The sequence below is a fragment of the Trichosurus vulpecula genome, chromosome 9 (genome assembly GCF_011100635.1).
Source record: "Trichosurus vulpecula isolate mTriVul1 chromosome 9, mTriVul1.pri, whole genome shotgun sequence".
Lineage (NCBI taxonomy): Eukaryota > Metazoa > Chordata > Mammalia > Diprotodontia > Phalangeridae > Trichosurus > Trichosurus vulpecula.
This window is the reverse complement of record NC_050581.1, coordinates 147,150,947-147,164,705: the sequence shown is the minus strand read 5'-3', so window position 1 is coordinate 147,164,705 and position 13,759 is coordinate 147,150,947. Positions and strand designations below refer to the sequence as shown.

Here is a 13,759-nt window from a genome sequence, read left to right as displayed (position 1 = left end):
TTCAGACACCAGAGGACCGGATCCCACAAGCCATTCATCCCATCCATCAGAGCAGGAAAGCATTCGATACATTGTATCACAACGGAGCCTCACCATCCCAGAACCTCTCTGACCCTCCGCTGGGGTCTTCCCAAAGACAAACTAAGTATGGCCAAGTCAGCCTGTTCAGTTCTAGCAATCCTGAGGGCGGCCATTAGCGGCCATTACTGCTCTCTCAGCATTTCCTATGACACAACTTCCGGTTCCTGTCAGGAAGCTCCTCCCACCACATGTGACTTAGGCTTCCTGTGACGTAAGCAGGTCACACGGCCTATCAATGGGTGGGAGAGATCTTCAAATCTAAATTGCTACTACACCAGGGTCACACAGCTACTAAATGTCTGAGGCTAGATTTGAACTTAGGTTTTCCTGACCCCAGGCCCAGTGCTGTATCCATTGCATCACCTGGCCACCCTTATAAATATGTAGTAAATGATAAATTCTCATTGCATTGATTCGAATATGGATGACAGACCCATAGAGTAACTTAACCGAGTCTTTCAGCAAATGATTACTAGAACTCACACTTCCTGACCAGTGTTCTTCACACTATAGCACAGAGACATGATAGGAAAGAGACGTGATGGTAAGCAATCGCACATGGAGAGAATGGTGGAGGAAAGCAGTGGGATATATGGTCCAAGTGGTCTTGGGTTAAGTCCTGTTATCCCTCTGGGTCTCCTCTTTCCTCACCTGGAAAATGGGCAGATAGGAATAGCTGACATCTAGAGGCTCTTCCAGCTCCGAATCCGTGGAGCCTTGGGATCAGATGAGGTCTACGTGGCACTGGCTTCACCCCAGTGTTCACTCCCCGTCTTCACAGTTGCCCATGTGCCCTGGAGTCCCAGGCCCTTCATTATCAAGGAAGTCACAATGCATCGTTCTCTGCTTCTTCAGAAACCCTACAGCATCGTCTCTCCTCTTTTCCCATCTCTCCCTCTGACCTTTCCCAACCCCCTCACCTTTTTTTCTCTCCCCTTTTTCTTTTCACATTTCAGGTGTTCTCCATTGGAAATGGACACTTCAAGCTGTGTCTATCAAAGCTGCTTGAATCACTGCCCTGTCCCATACCCAGCCTGTTTCTTGGCTTGCATAGGATCATAGATTTGGGCCAAGATTAAATGACTTGACCAGACAGCGTCTTTCCTCATATGTCCTTAATAGTTAATTTGCGTATTTGTGATAGTCAAAATGACTCAGTTGCTCAAAGTCGTTCTTAAAACAATGTTACTGTTACTGTATACAATGTTCTCTTGGTTCTGCTCATTTCGCTCTTTATTGTTTCATGCAAGTCCTTCCATTTTTTTCTAAGATCATTGAGCTCACCGTTTCTTATAAAGCACAGTAGCATCCAATAGAAAGAACTGATAAATAGAAGTATATATAGACTAATTTTACATACATACATATGTGTGTATGGGTATGTACTTGTGTCTAATGGTGGCCATCTCTAAGTTGGGAGAAGAAGAAAAAATATATAACTTTATTACATATTTAAAAGGAATAGCAAGTTGTACACAATAGATTTGCAATTTCATGTGCAATTTTTTTCATTATACTACATTATAGAAATGCTTGTTTTGTTTCATAAATTTAGGAAAAAAAAAAAGATAAAATGACTTGGCCAAGGTAACATAGGTAGTAAGTATCAGAGAGGGGTTTTGAACTTATCTTTCCTCTGTAGCCAGATGACTCAGAAAAAGAACAATCTACATCCAAGGATGAAGTTTGAAAACTTTGTGTTTTGAGGTGCTATGGGGGAAGAGGGAAAAGCCAGGAGGTAGATGGGAAAGCAAAGTCAAGCAACCCCACATTTGGCCCTCCAACCCCTTTGTCCTTGGGGGAATCAGCTTGCTATAGTGTCTGGACATTGGGCTTTCCAGAAGGCAGGTCTGTGTTTGGCATCAGGCTGGGTCCCTTCTCTCAAGCCAAGGGAAAATGATTTACTACCGAGGGGGTGGCTGGCTGGCCGGTGATTGGTCAGGCATACACACACGCCACAAGAGAGAGTGGGGCCAGGGCTGGCACATGTCTGCCGCTTTCCTCCTCTCTAGTCCGTGGCTGACAGTGGGTCTGCATTTCTTCCTTGATAGCCTTCATTTGGTAGATTTCCACCTCACGAGGTGGAGAGGTCCAACAAAATAAGTCTGGAAAAATCACCCTTTCCCTGGAAAGCCAGTATTCTAGCCAAGGAATTCCACATGCAGGACAGCTCTGCAGCCGGGTGGTGCCTGTCCTGGACAGGACTCCTCTCCACTCACTGAATGTCGGGACTGGAAGGGACCCTGAAAGAACAGCGAGTCCAATTCTCTTATTTTACGGAGAGAGAAACTGAGGCTCAGAGAGTGGGAGTCACTTAGTGAGCTAATAATAGAGCCCGGAGTAGAAAACAACTTTTCTCATTCCCACTTCAGTCTTTTTACTACAACACGATGACTCAAAATAAGCCGCAGTCAGCTGCTTTGTCAAGTCCTGAGATACATTTGGAATGAATAAAGAAAATTATAACATCCTTAAATGTTTTTAGTACTTTCTGTATTTCAAGACAGTCACCTACATAAAGCAGAGCTAATCCTTTGAAGTAATAATAAGTGACTCACATTTGTGAATTACTCTGAGGATTTCAAAGCACTTGGCTCACAATAGCCCCGTTAGAGAGGTATAATGATAGTTAACATTTACTTAGCACTTTAAGGTTGACAAAGGAATCCGGCTTTTTCTTTGTCTGTAGCTTTAGGGGGGTGATGGCAAGTGGCCAGTGCATAATTTCTGGGCAGTTCGGCAAAATGTGCCAAGCTTGAAGATTTAAAAATGAATTTTTTTTAAATTGAAGTAAAACTTATTCAGTTTGCCTTTACAACCCTGTGACACCCTTGGGTGGAAGCCCCAGAGACAGATTCTCTTCCCTTCCTCTGGCCTCTTCCTCCTAGAGCCTCTCAGTTCCTCACATTCCAGGTGGTCTCCCCTCCCACCCGCCTCCCAACAGCAGCCCCACCCTATAACTCCTGCTCAGGGAGGATGCTTGAGATGGGGAGGTGATATTAACTACATTTAAAGAATCCTGTCCTATATACACTATCATAATCATATATATATAACATCTCTGTGTCTGTATATATGTGTGTGTGTATGGACTTTCTGAGCCCTGCCATAATGCATTGGCCATCCCTTATACCTGGAATGCACTCCCCCGCCTCACTTTCCCTTCATAGAATCCTTCTCCTCCTTCAAGGTAAAACGACAAAAGGCTTTCCCATTTGTTGTCTCATTTGCTGTTCATCTGGGAGACAGACAGGGAAGGAGCTACTGTCTCCATCAGCTCTGAGCACAGGACCGTAAAACCTTCTGGGACTCTGTCCCTGGTAACACTGAGATGAGGAAGTAGTTTCAGAGAGGAAAAGGGACTTGTCTAAGGTCCCACAGCAAATTAATAGCATAATGAGACAAAAATCCACACTGCCTAAATGCCCAAACTGCACAATTTCCACTCTATGGATTCACTTCCCCCAGGGCATGTATGTATGTATGCATGCATCTCTCTCTCTCTCTCCTTCCACCCCTCCCTCCCTGTGTCTCTCCCTTGTCCTCTTCCCCCTCTCTTCTTTCTCCCTCCTGTCCTTCTCTTTCTCTTTCCTCCCTGTCTTTCTTTCCCTCTCTCCCTTTCTTTCTCTTTTCTTTCTGCCCCCCCTCTCCTTTCTCACCTCTTTTTCTCTTTCCACTTTCTTTCCCTCTCTCCCTCCTTCCTTCCTTTCTCGCTATCTCCTTTCTGTTTCTCCCTCCCCTTTCTCACCTCTTTCTCTTTCCACTCTCTCCCTCCCTTGCCACTCCCTTCCCTTCTCCCCCTCCCTTTCCCCTTTCCCTCCCATTCTTTTTTCCCTCCCCCTCCCTTCCTCCTCCTGCCTCTCTTCCCTCTCCCCACCCCCAGCTATACCAGACTGATTCTCCAGAGGATAACTTGTTCTTTCTCCTCATTTCCTCATCCAGATGCTGAGGACAGGATCTTGGGCTCCAGATGGTTTGGCAAGACAGGGAGAAGTCCGCTTCAGGCACTTTATGACAGTGACCAGGTGAGTGAGGTCTGGGGCCTGGCCAACAGGATTCCCTTGGGATGAGGGAGAGGGATGATAGGGAAGGCAACCTTCTAGGTTTTTGATTGTCCCTTTGTCTTCTTGTAGCTTTCCCTGCCCTGGAGTCCTCGCTGGAGCTAGTTAGGAGACTGCAGAGTTGACCTTAGATTTGAGAGTGATTAAGGTTACCACCCTGAAGGCCTTATAAATAGTTGAAACAGCTGCCTACAAGGCATAATTGGAGGGGCATTAATCAGCTTTCATCTTTCTACTCCAAATAAATTCTCTAGCTGCCAGAAATTCCACCACTGGAAATTTAGAACATTTGGCCTTTATATGTCTCCAATGAGATTTTGTACAGATCCCTGGGAAAGGAAAGCACCATAAAACCTCATCAGGTGACACCTTAGCTTGGATTAGCTGACCACCAGCTGAAACCAAGGCTCTCCAGGAATGGAAGAGGGGATTGGAAGGCGAATCCAAAGCAAACTTCCCCTCCATCATTCTGCCAAGAGGTCCTTTCAGCTGCTACTTTCATTCAGGTGTTACTTAGGTGGTGTCAGGCCTAAGAGGAAGCCGGATCATGCCTTGAACACAAGGGAAGTCAATCAGTCAATCAGGAAGCTTTTAGTAAGTACCTGCCATGCACCAAGCACTAGGGGTACAAATACAAAACTGAAATAAAAAACCCTTACTCTCCGATTCTATTAGAAGGAGACAAGTCCATATATAAGTACAAACAGAATCAACACCTACATAATAAATACAGACTAATTAGGGAAGAAGGCACTATACTGGAAGGGGGGATCAGGAAAGGTTTCATGTAGAAGTTGGTGCTTGAACTGCATCTTGAAGGAAGAGAAGGATTCTATGAAGGCAAAGTGAGGAGGGCGTGCATTCCAGGCATAAAGGATGGCCAACACAAAGCACAGAGTTGGATGATGGAGAAGCAGCAAGCAGGGCAGTTTGAGATGGGCAAGCTTGGAGCCAGGTAAAGAAGAGCTTTAAATACGGAATTCAAAAAAAATTTAAAAGATTTAAAAATTTTTTAAAAAATATAGAATTCTATGATATATGATCAAATCCATAGGGAACCACAAGAATTTATTAAGTAAGGGAGTGACATGGTTAGAGCCGTACTTGAGGAAAATCCCTTTGACAGCTGGGTGGAGGATAGATTGGAATGGGGGAGAGACTCAAGGCAGGGACCAATTAGAAAGCCATTATGATAGTTGAGGTGAGAGGTAATGAGGATCTGAACTAAGATGGTAGCTGGATGACTAGAGAGGAGTCAGATGTGAGAGATATGGAAGTAGAAATGACAAGATTTAGAAACTGATTGGATAAATGGGGTGAAGGAGAGTGAAGAACGGAGAATAATTTTGCCAAGGTTACAAACCTGGGAGACTGGAAGAGCGATGGTACCTATAGCAGAAATAGGGAAGTTTGGAAGTGGGCTCAGTTTGAAGAGAACAAGGATTAATTCTGTTTTGGACATGTTGAGTTTAAGTTGTCTCTGGGGCATCCCATTTCAAAAGTCCAGTTGGGTAGGCCATCATGTGAAAAGGAAGTTCAGGAGGAAGGCTGGAGCTAGATCTATAGACTGGTGAGTCGTTGGTATAGAGATGATCATTAAACCCATGAAAGCTGACGAGGTTGCCAAGAGAGAATGGAAAGAGAGAAGACAGAGCTTTGGGGAACATCAAGAGTTGGGGGGCATGAAGTAGACAATGAGCCAGCAAAGAAGATGGCAGGAAAAGCAGACCCAAGGAAAGACCAAAGAAGAAGAAAGAGTAGAATAGCAAAAATTCAGAAAGGAGAGAGAGTATCCAGGAGGAGAAAGTGAGCAACAGTTCAAATGTAGCAGAGAGTTCAAGAGGGATGAGGAATGAGAAAAGGCCATCTGTCCTGACAGTCACAAGATAGTTGGCCATTTTGGAGAGAGCAGTCTCACAGAACAATGAGGTTGGAAGCCAGGCTGCCAAGAGTAGTTGAATAAAAAGATGGAAGGAGAGGCCACAGCTGTAGGCAACTTGTTCCAGGAGTTTGGCTGATAAATGGAAGTGAGGTATGGGATGTGGCTTCAGGGAATGGTGGCTTCTAGAGAAGGTTTTTTGTTTTGTTTTGAAAGAAGAGAAGTATGTTTGAGGGCAGCCCGGAAGGAACTAGTAGAAAATGAAGAGATTGAAAGTTGGGGGGGTGGTGGGATAATGGAGAGAACAGTCTGCTGCAGAAGCCAGTGGTGGGGATGGAGTGAGGATGGGAGAGGCATTGGCCTTGGCAAGGAGAAGGACCGCCTCATTATCAGACACCAGAGGAAAGGAGGGGAGAGAAGGGGGTGATATCAAGGGAAACCAGACATGATGGTTTGGTAATCCAGGGCAACCCCCTCTTCATTTTCATCAACAACCCCAAGAAAGCACAAGAACACAGAACGTAAGCCTCTTTCAGGGCAGGGGCTGCATCATTTTACTTTTCCGAGTCCCCAGGGCCTACCACGATGTCTGGCACATAGTAGGCACTTTGTAAATGCTTGTTGAGAGTTGGTTAATTGGCAGGGCTAGAGGGAGAGAGGATGCTTCCTAACCACTAAGAGGGAGTACCTACATCCTCCCCATAGGTACACACCCAACCGCTGTTTCTGTACTTCTTTTTAAAGATGTCTTTTTAGAAGTGCCTAACTCAGAAAACCAGACTCAGGCAATTGTCGTGATTGAGAATCTTCTTGCATGAGATTCAGAAAACTTTGAACTTCTAGTTCCCATTATAGCTCGAACCTGGCCCCAGAGTGAATATAGAGAGAACCCAAGGAGGAGGAGAGGATTTCACAGCACAGGACAGTCGGGCTCCAAGGCCTGAGCCTGCCAAGGCGGCTTTCCACAGACAGCTCCTGGCCCACGTGGCGAGGTGAGGTCAGACTGAGCTGGGCAGGGAGCCAGGCAGGAAGCTGTCCATTGAGAAGGTGCACAGTGCCCTGCTGGGCTGCTTTTCTCTTAAAGGTTAGGACCCTCAGCCATGGACACTGTGACCTGTTTTTCTCAACCTCCTAGGCAAGAAGAAAATGGGTCTCTAGTCCTGGAATCCCTCTCCTGTGCCTAAGGCTTATGATCTATAGGCGGCTGGCTCCCTTCTCTGGCCAAGAAGGGCCCCTTCAAGTCAGCAGCAATACCTCATTAATGGGACCCCGCTGAGCTAGAGCTTGCAATTTCAGACACAGGTCTGGACAAATCTGATCAAATAGGAAATTCAGAAAAAAATTTATTAGTCTGCAAATGTTTTTTTTTTTTTTAGAATAAGTGTTTTGAACCAAGAAGTGCACCTCTATTGGGAAATAGCTGAACAAATCAGAGTATCTGAATGCAATGGAATATTATTGTACCCTAAGAAATAATGAAAGAATTGTTTCAGAGGAAACTGGGAAGATCTCTGTAAATGGATTCAGAATGAAGTGAGCAGAACCAGGCAAACAGTTTATACAATAATAACAACATAGTTAAGAAAACAACCTTGAAAGACTCAAGAATTCTGATCAGTAAAAACCACAATTCCAGAGAATGAAGCATAAAGCATGCTAGAGAACAATACATATAAAATGCAGAAAGAAACATCTATTTTTGAACATGACCAATGTGGGAATTGGCTTTGCCTGATGACGCATATTTGTTACAAAGGTTTTATTTATTTGAGGGGTCTAAAGGGGGACAAGTTAAAGGGGAAAGGGAAGATAAAGTTTTAAAAATAGAATAAACATTTTATTGATGCTTTCTAGCATGACTGTAACTTTCCAATATTTACATCATCTAAGTTGAGCCCTCTTTTGTGACAAAGGAGTATAGCCAAGCAAAAGCAAACCAATCCATTGGCCATGTCTGCCCTATTCCTCTTCTGTAATCCAACACCATCACTCTGCCAAAAGGAGGATGGCATGTTTCCCTGTCAGTGATGACTCAATCTGATTATCTCTTGAGGTTGTTTTTCTTGACATTTTTGTGGTCATTGTGTAGAAATTGTTCTACTAGTTCTCTTTGCTTCATCAGTTCATATAAGTCTTCCCTGGTTTCTCAGAGTTCCTCACAGTCATCATTTCTCATTGCATCCATATGCCACAATTTATTCAACCATTCTGTAGCTGATGGATGTTCACCTTATGTCTGGATTTTTACTACAAAAGCACTTCTATAGTTTTGTATTTATGGGATCTTTCCCTCTCTCTTTGACCACCTTGTGCTATATATGTCCAATATTGATACTGGTCAGTCAATAAACATTTATTAAGCGCCTGTTATATGCCAAGCACTGTGCTAAGCACGGAGGATACAAAAAGTTGCAAAAGACAGTCCCTATCCTCAAGGAGCTCCCAATCTGATGGGGGAGAAAACAAACAAACAAATATATACAAACAAGTTATATGTAGGATAACTAGGAAATAATTGAGAGAGGGAAGGCACTAGAATTAAGAGGGCTTGAGAAAGGCAGTTTTAGTAATTCACTGAGTATCATTTAAAACTATTTTCCAGCATAGTTGAATCATCCGCAATTCCACCAACAATGTATTAGTATGCTTTACTTCTCAAAATTCTTCCAACATTTACCATTTTCTTCTTTGATCAGCTTGGCCAATCTGATATGTATGAGGTAAAACTTCCACTTTTCTGAGTTTTTAGTCTTATTTCCAAGGAAAGGGGATCCTCATAGGGCAGAGTAAGAGTAAGACAAATGGACTCTTAAGAGTCTAGAACCTTTGATTCTGATATCAACTCAATCAAGGATTAGCCCTGTGACCTTAGGCAAATCATAGAATCATGCTATTTTTAAACTGGAAGAGAACTTTTTAAGCTTTCCAACCAAGTGATATTTGGCCAGCTTGGCTAGTATTTCATCTTAGTTGTTTCTACTGATGTGCCATATTTTAACACTGATTTTGCCAACCCTAAACCTTGGCAATCAACTAGGCCCAACCCTTTATTTTATATATGAGAAAAAAGAAATTCAAAGGAACTCAATGATTTGTCCAAGAGGACACATTTCACAGCAGAGCTGTGGCTAGAACCATTATCTCCAGGTTTCCAGTTTGGGGCTCTTTCTACTCTACTGTGTTATGGCACTTAACTCCCCTGAACTGAACTCATTTTCTCAACATTCAAGCAGAGAGAATGATCCCTGCTAGGTTAACCTCATGGGGCAGCTGCCAATACCTGCTTCCTCTTGAAACTATTTTAAATTCTATTATATTTAATCTCTCTCTCCCTCTCCCTCCTCCCCTCTCCCCTCTTCTGTCTCTCTCCCCTCCTCCCCTTTTCTCCCTCTCCTCCCACCTCCCCCATCCTCCTCTCTCCTTTCCCCTCTCATCTCTCTTGCCTCACCCTTTCATTGGTGTAAGGAACTTCCAGTGAAGAAAGTCCATCTACCACCTTATCTGCAACTTGCAATCTTAAAGACTTGCCTGGAGTTCTGAGAGGTTCATTGTTTTCCCCAGAATCACACAGTCAGTACGTGGCTCAGATGAGATTTGAACCCACATCTTCTTGACTCCAAGGCTAGCTCTCTCTATCCATACCATAATGTTGCCTCTCATCACTTTATACATATATAAAGACTCCCTGACCTTAAGAAATTTACATTTTCCTTGGGGAAATAGCATTCACACAACTAGGTAAATTCAAAGTAGTTCTACAGCCGTTCATACAAATATATTGCTGTGTGATAATATTCAATTACATTCAAAACGATAGTTTTCCAGCCATTTCCCAATCGATGGATGCCTACTTCATTTCTAGAGCTTTGCCACTGTTCAGAGTGGGGTGTATGTGATGAGTATCTCAGTGCGCAGTGGAGCCTTGTTTCTGCCTGTGCCCCTTTCAGCATCTACATATTCAGTAGTGAGATCCCTGGGCCCAAGGGTATAAACAATGCAGTCCCTTTTCTTGTGTAATTCCACGTTGATATCTACAACAACCGCCATCTTATTTTACAGAGAAGGAAGGTAAGGATCAAAGAGAGTGAGTGACTTTCCCATGAAATCTTCTAACTCACTGAAGACCTGGACACTTTGACTGGGGGAGACAGGGCTGGTAGACTTGGAGCTTAGGAGGGAGTATGCCTGTCTAGGGGCAGCTAGGGGAAGCCATAGTGCACAGAGCGCTAGGCCTGGAATCAGAAAGACTCATCTTCCTGAGTTCAAATCTGGCCCCAGACACTTACCAGCCTTGTGACCCTGGGCAAGTCACTTAACCCTCAGTTTCCTCATCTGTAAATGAGCTGGTGAAGGAAATGGCAAACCACTCCTGTGTCTTTGCCAAGAAAACCCCAAATGGGGTCATGAAAAGTTGGATATGACTGGAAAAGACAGAACAACAACAGGGAGTGTATTTCGGAGCTGAGGCACCAAAGTAGCAGACCCTGGGAAGTCTGGGAGTACCATAAAGATCCTTGGTGGCACGAGGTGGGAGGGAGCCAGATTTCACTGGTTTGTTTCATTTTTCCAAGGGCAGATGTTGATCCCAACCCCTCATCCTCTCCCCCTGGGTGTACCTAATCCCACTGGGTTAGATTAGGCCTAGAAACAGGTGTCAGACCCGACTCCACCAAGAGACAACCTGCATTGTTGTTCAAGCACAAAATTGGAAGGCAGAAGACTTGAGTTCCAGCCCCAAATCATTTACTGACTTAATGTGTTACCTTGGGCAAGGCTCAATGCATGATATTAGGGGATCCCCTGAGCTTCTGTTTCTTCATCTTTCAAATAAAGGGGTTGGATTAAATCAATGAAAATTATTTTTTAGGCCTTATTCTGTTCTAGGCACTGTGCTAAGCACTGAAGATACAAAGATAAAAATTAAACAGTCTTTACCCTCAAGGAACTTACATTCTGTCAGGAATGTTGATGGCTCTGAAACTCCGTCCATCTTAAAAGATGGATCCTCCGAAGATGGGAGTAACATACGTCCTAGATTTGAGTCACAGCCACTTCTAACAGTCTCTCTTCCCTCTCCTAGCTCCAGCGCTCCCCACTCCACCTAGTCCACCAAAGACGGAGGGAGCTTCTGAGTCAAGTGTGTAACCGCTATACCCGTAAGAGACGCCTGCTGAGCCCCGAGGACTTGCGCCACCTGGTCGTGGACGATGAGCATGGCTTGCTGTACTGCTATGTGCCCAAAGTAGCCTGTACCAACTGGAAGCGAGTGATGATGGTGCTCACAGGAGGCGGCAAGTACCGAGACCCACTGGAGATCCCAGCCCATGAGGCCCATGTGCCAACCAACCTGAAGACACTGGCAGACTATAGCCCAGCTGAGATCAACCGGCGGCTACGGGCCTACCTCAAGTTCCTGTTTGTTCGGGAACCCTTTGAACGGTTGGTCTCAGCATATCGTAACAAGTTTACCCGTAGTTACAACACAGCCTTCCACAGGCGATATGGCACCAAAATCATCCTGCGTCATCGACAGCATCCCAGCCCCGAGGCCCTGGCTCGGGGGGATGATGTCCGCTTTGAGGAATTCCTCTATTACCTGATAGACCCCCGCACCCGGAAGGAAGAACCATTCAATGAACACTGGGAGCGGGCACACTCCCTCTGCCACCCCTGCCTGGTCCACTATGATGTTGTGGGCAAGTATGAGACGCTGGAAGAGGATGCGGCCTACGTGCTGGGCCTCGTTGGTGCTGACCAAGCCGGCTTGCACTTCCCATCCTCGTCCAAGATCACTCGCACCACAGACAGCGAGACAGCCCGCTTCTTCGAGGGGATCAGCCCCTTCTACCAAAGAAGACTGTTTAATTTATACAAGATGGACTACCTCCTGTTCAACTACTCTATCCCTTCCTATTTGCAGCTCCGGTAACAGCCAAGGAGGTGTCTCGGGCTCAGGTGGGAGGTCTGGTTTTTGCCTCTCAGTCATCACTTACAGACTGATAGGTCTCGTTGGTTTGGCCATGTCCCCCTTCTTACCTGCTGCTGTTTTCCATTCCTTTCCATGCCATGGACTGTCTCCCCATTGACTAAGGGAGACCGAGACACAGAGTTCTATTGAATGATGAGAGGGAGGGAGTCACTAGAGCATTGATCACCCATCCACCTGCATCCCTTCTTCCAAACTGAGCATTAGGGGTTAAGTATGGCCACATCCCCCGTAGCCACTCAGTGGCCTGGCTGCAGACCCTAATCCTGGAGCCCTTATCATGGGTGCGGAGGGTTCTTGGTGGGGGTTTGCTTGAAAGGTGCCCCCGTTCGGTCTGCACTGCCATCTCCTCCCTCACCATCTCTCCCCTGCCACTAGCTCTCATTGCTAGTAAATCTGATGATCTTCTGGCCTTCTTTCTACTGGTTGGGTTATATGTGATGGAACTGAAGAGTGCAATACTGGAACAGGTTTCTTTTTTCTTTATAAGATGCCCTAAGGTGCTGGAGTAACTCTTTTCAAAACAAAAGTAAATTTATTTCTTTACCATTTGTCTTTGTGGCATTCTTCAGTCAATGAGCATTTATTAAGCACTTACTGTATGTCAGGCATTGTGCCTAGTACTGGGGTAAACAAGGTAAAAACACAGTCCCTGCTCTCAAGGAGCTACATGGTAATGGAAAGAAATATGCAAACAACAGTGTTCATACAAGATAGGCGTGTGTATGTGTATATTTATATATGTGTATATATAATATATATATACTATATCCATATGTGTATATATCATACACACTTATAAATATAACATGTGTGCCTAATGTATACATATGTGTGGATATTTAATGGAAGGTATGTATATTGATAATATCATGTAACATGTAAAACTCACAATATATAATAATACAGATTTAATCTCAGAGGAAAGGTACTGAGGAGGAGTAGGAGGGAAAGAAGGAGGGAGGGGATCCAAGAAAGGCTCCTGCAGAAGGTGGGATTTGAGCTGAGTCTTGAAGAAAGTGAAGAGGTGGAAGGAAGAAGGAAGAGCATTCCAGGCATGGGGAACAGCCAGTTCAGAGGCCCAGTGGAGTCTGGAGAGCTGGAATATCCAAGGAAGAGCAAACAGGCTATTCTAGCAGGATAATAGACCACGTGGAGGGAAGTAAGGTGTAACAAGACTGGAAAGGACAGAAGGAGACAGGTTACGAAGGACTTTAAGTACCAAACAGAGCACTTTCTGTTTCATCCTGGACCTTCTGGAGAGCCACTGGAGTTTATTGAATAGGGGTGGGGGAGGGTGACACGGTCAGCCCTGTGATATAAGATGATCAGTTTGACAGCTGAGTGGAGGCTAAAACTTCTTCATTTCATCATACCTATCTCTATGACCAGGGTAGGCTACGCCATCCCTAAACAGCGATGTTAAGGGAGGGAGACCGGGTGAGAGTGGATGGAGGTAAAGGTGGGGGGCATGGGATATTGCCTAGCATGGAGAGGTGGATCCAGGTCCCAAACCTGTCCTTAGCTGTGTGTGACCTTAGGCAAGTCACTTTACTTTTATATGCCTTAGTTTCCTCATCTGTAAAATGAGATTGGACTAGATCAGAAGTGTTTAACTCATTGCCTGCTGGCCACAAATGCCATCTATACACACACACACACGATTAAAATTTAATTGGGAAATGTTTAACAAAATAAGTAAAAATGCAATACAACATAATGTTAATTTGTGGTTTTCTAAGTCAGTATGTT

The 13,759-nt window shown here is 44.7% G+C and overlaps 1 protein-coding gene across 1 annotated transcript in view; it reads left to right on the top strand.

The window, feature by feature from the left end:
• Positions 1 to 12,556, top strand: part of CHST13 (carbohydrate sulfotransferase 13) — a 55,874-nt gene extending 43,318 nt beyond the window's left edge. The window contains exons 2-3 of the mRNA XM_036738793.1: positions 4,024 to 4,106; positions 11,102 to 12,556. Of these exons, the coding sequence (XP_036594688.1) occupies positions 4,024 to 4,106; positions 11,102 to 11,950 (932 nt within the window). The 3' untranslated portion in view covers positions 11,951 to 12,556. The remainder of the gene's footprint in view (positions 1 to 4,023; positions 4,107 to 11,101) is intronic.
• The last annotated feature ends 1,203 nt before the right edge of the window (positions 12,557 to 13,759 follow it).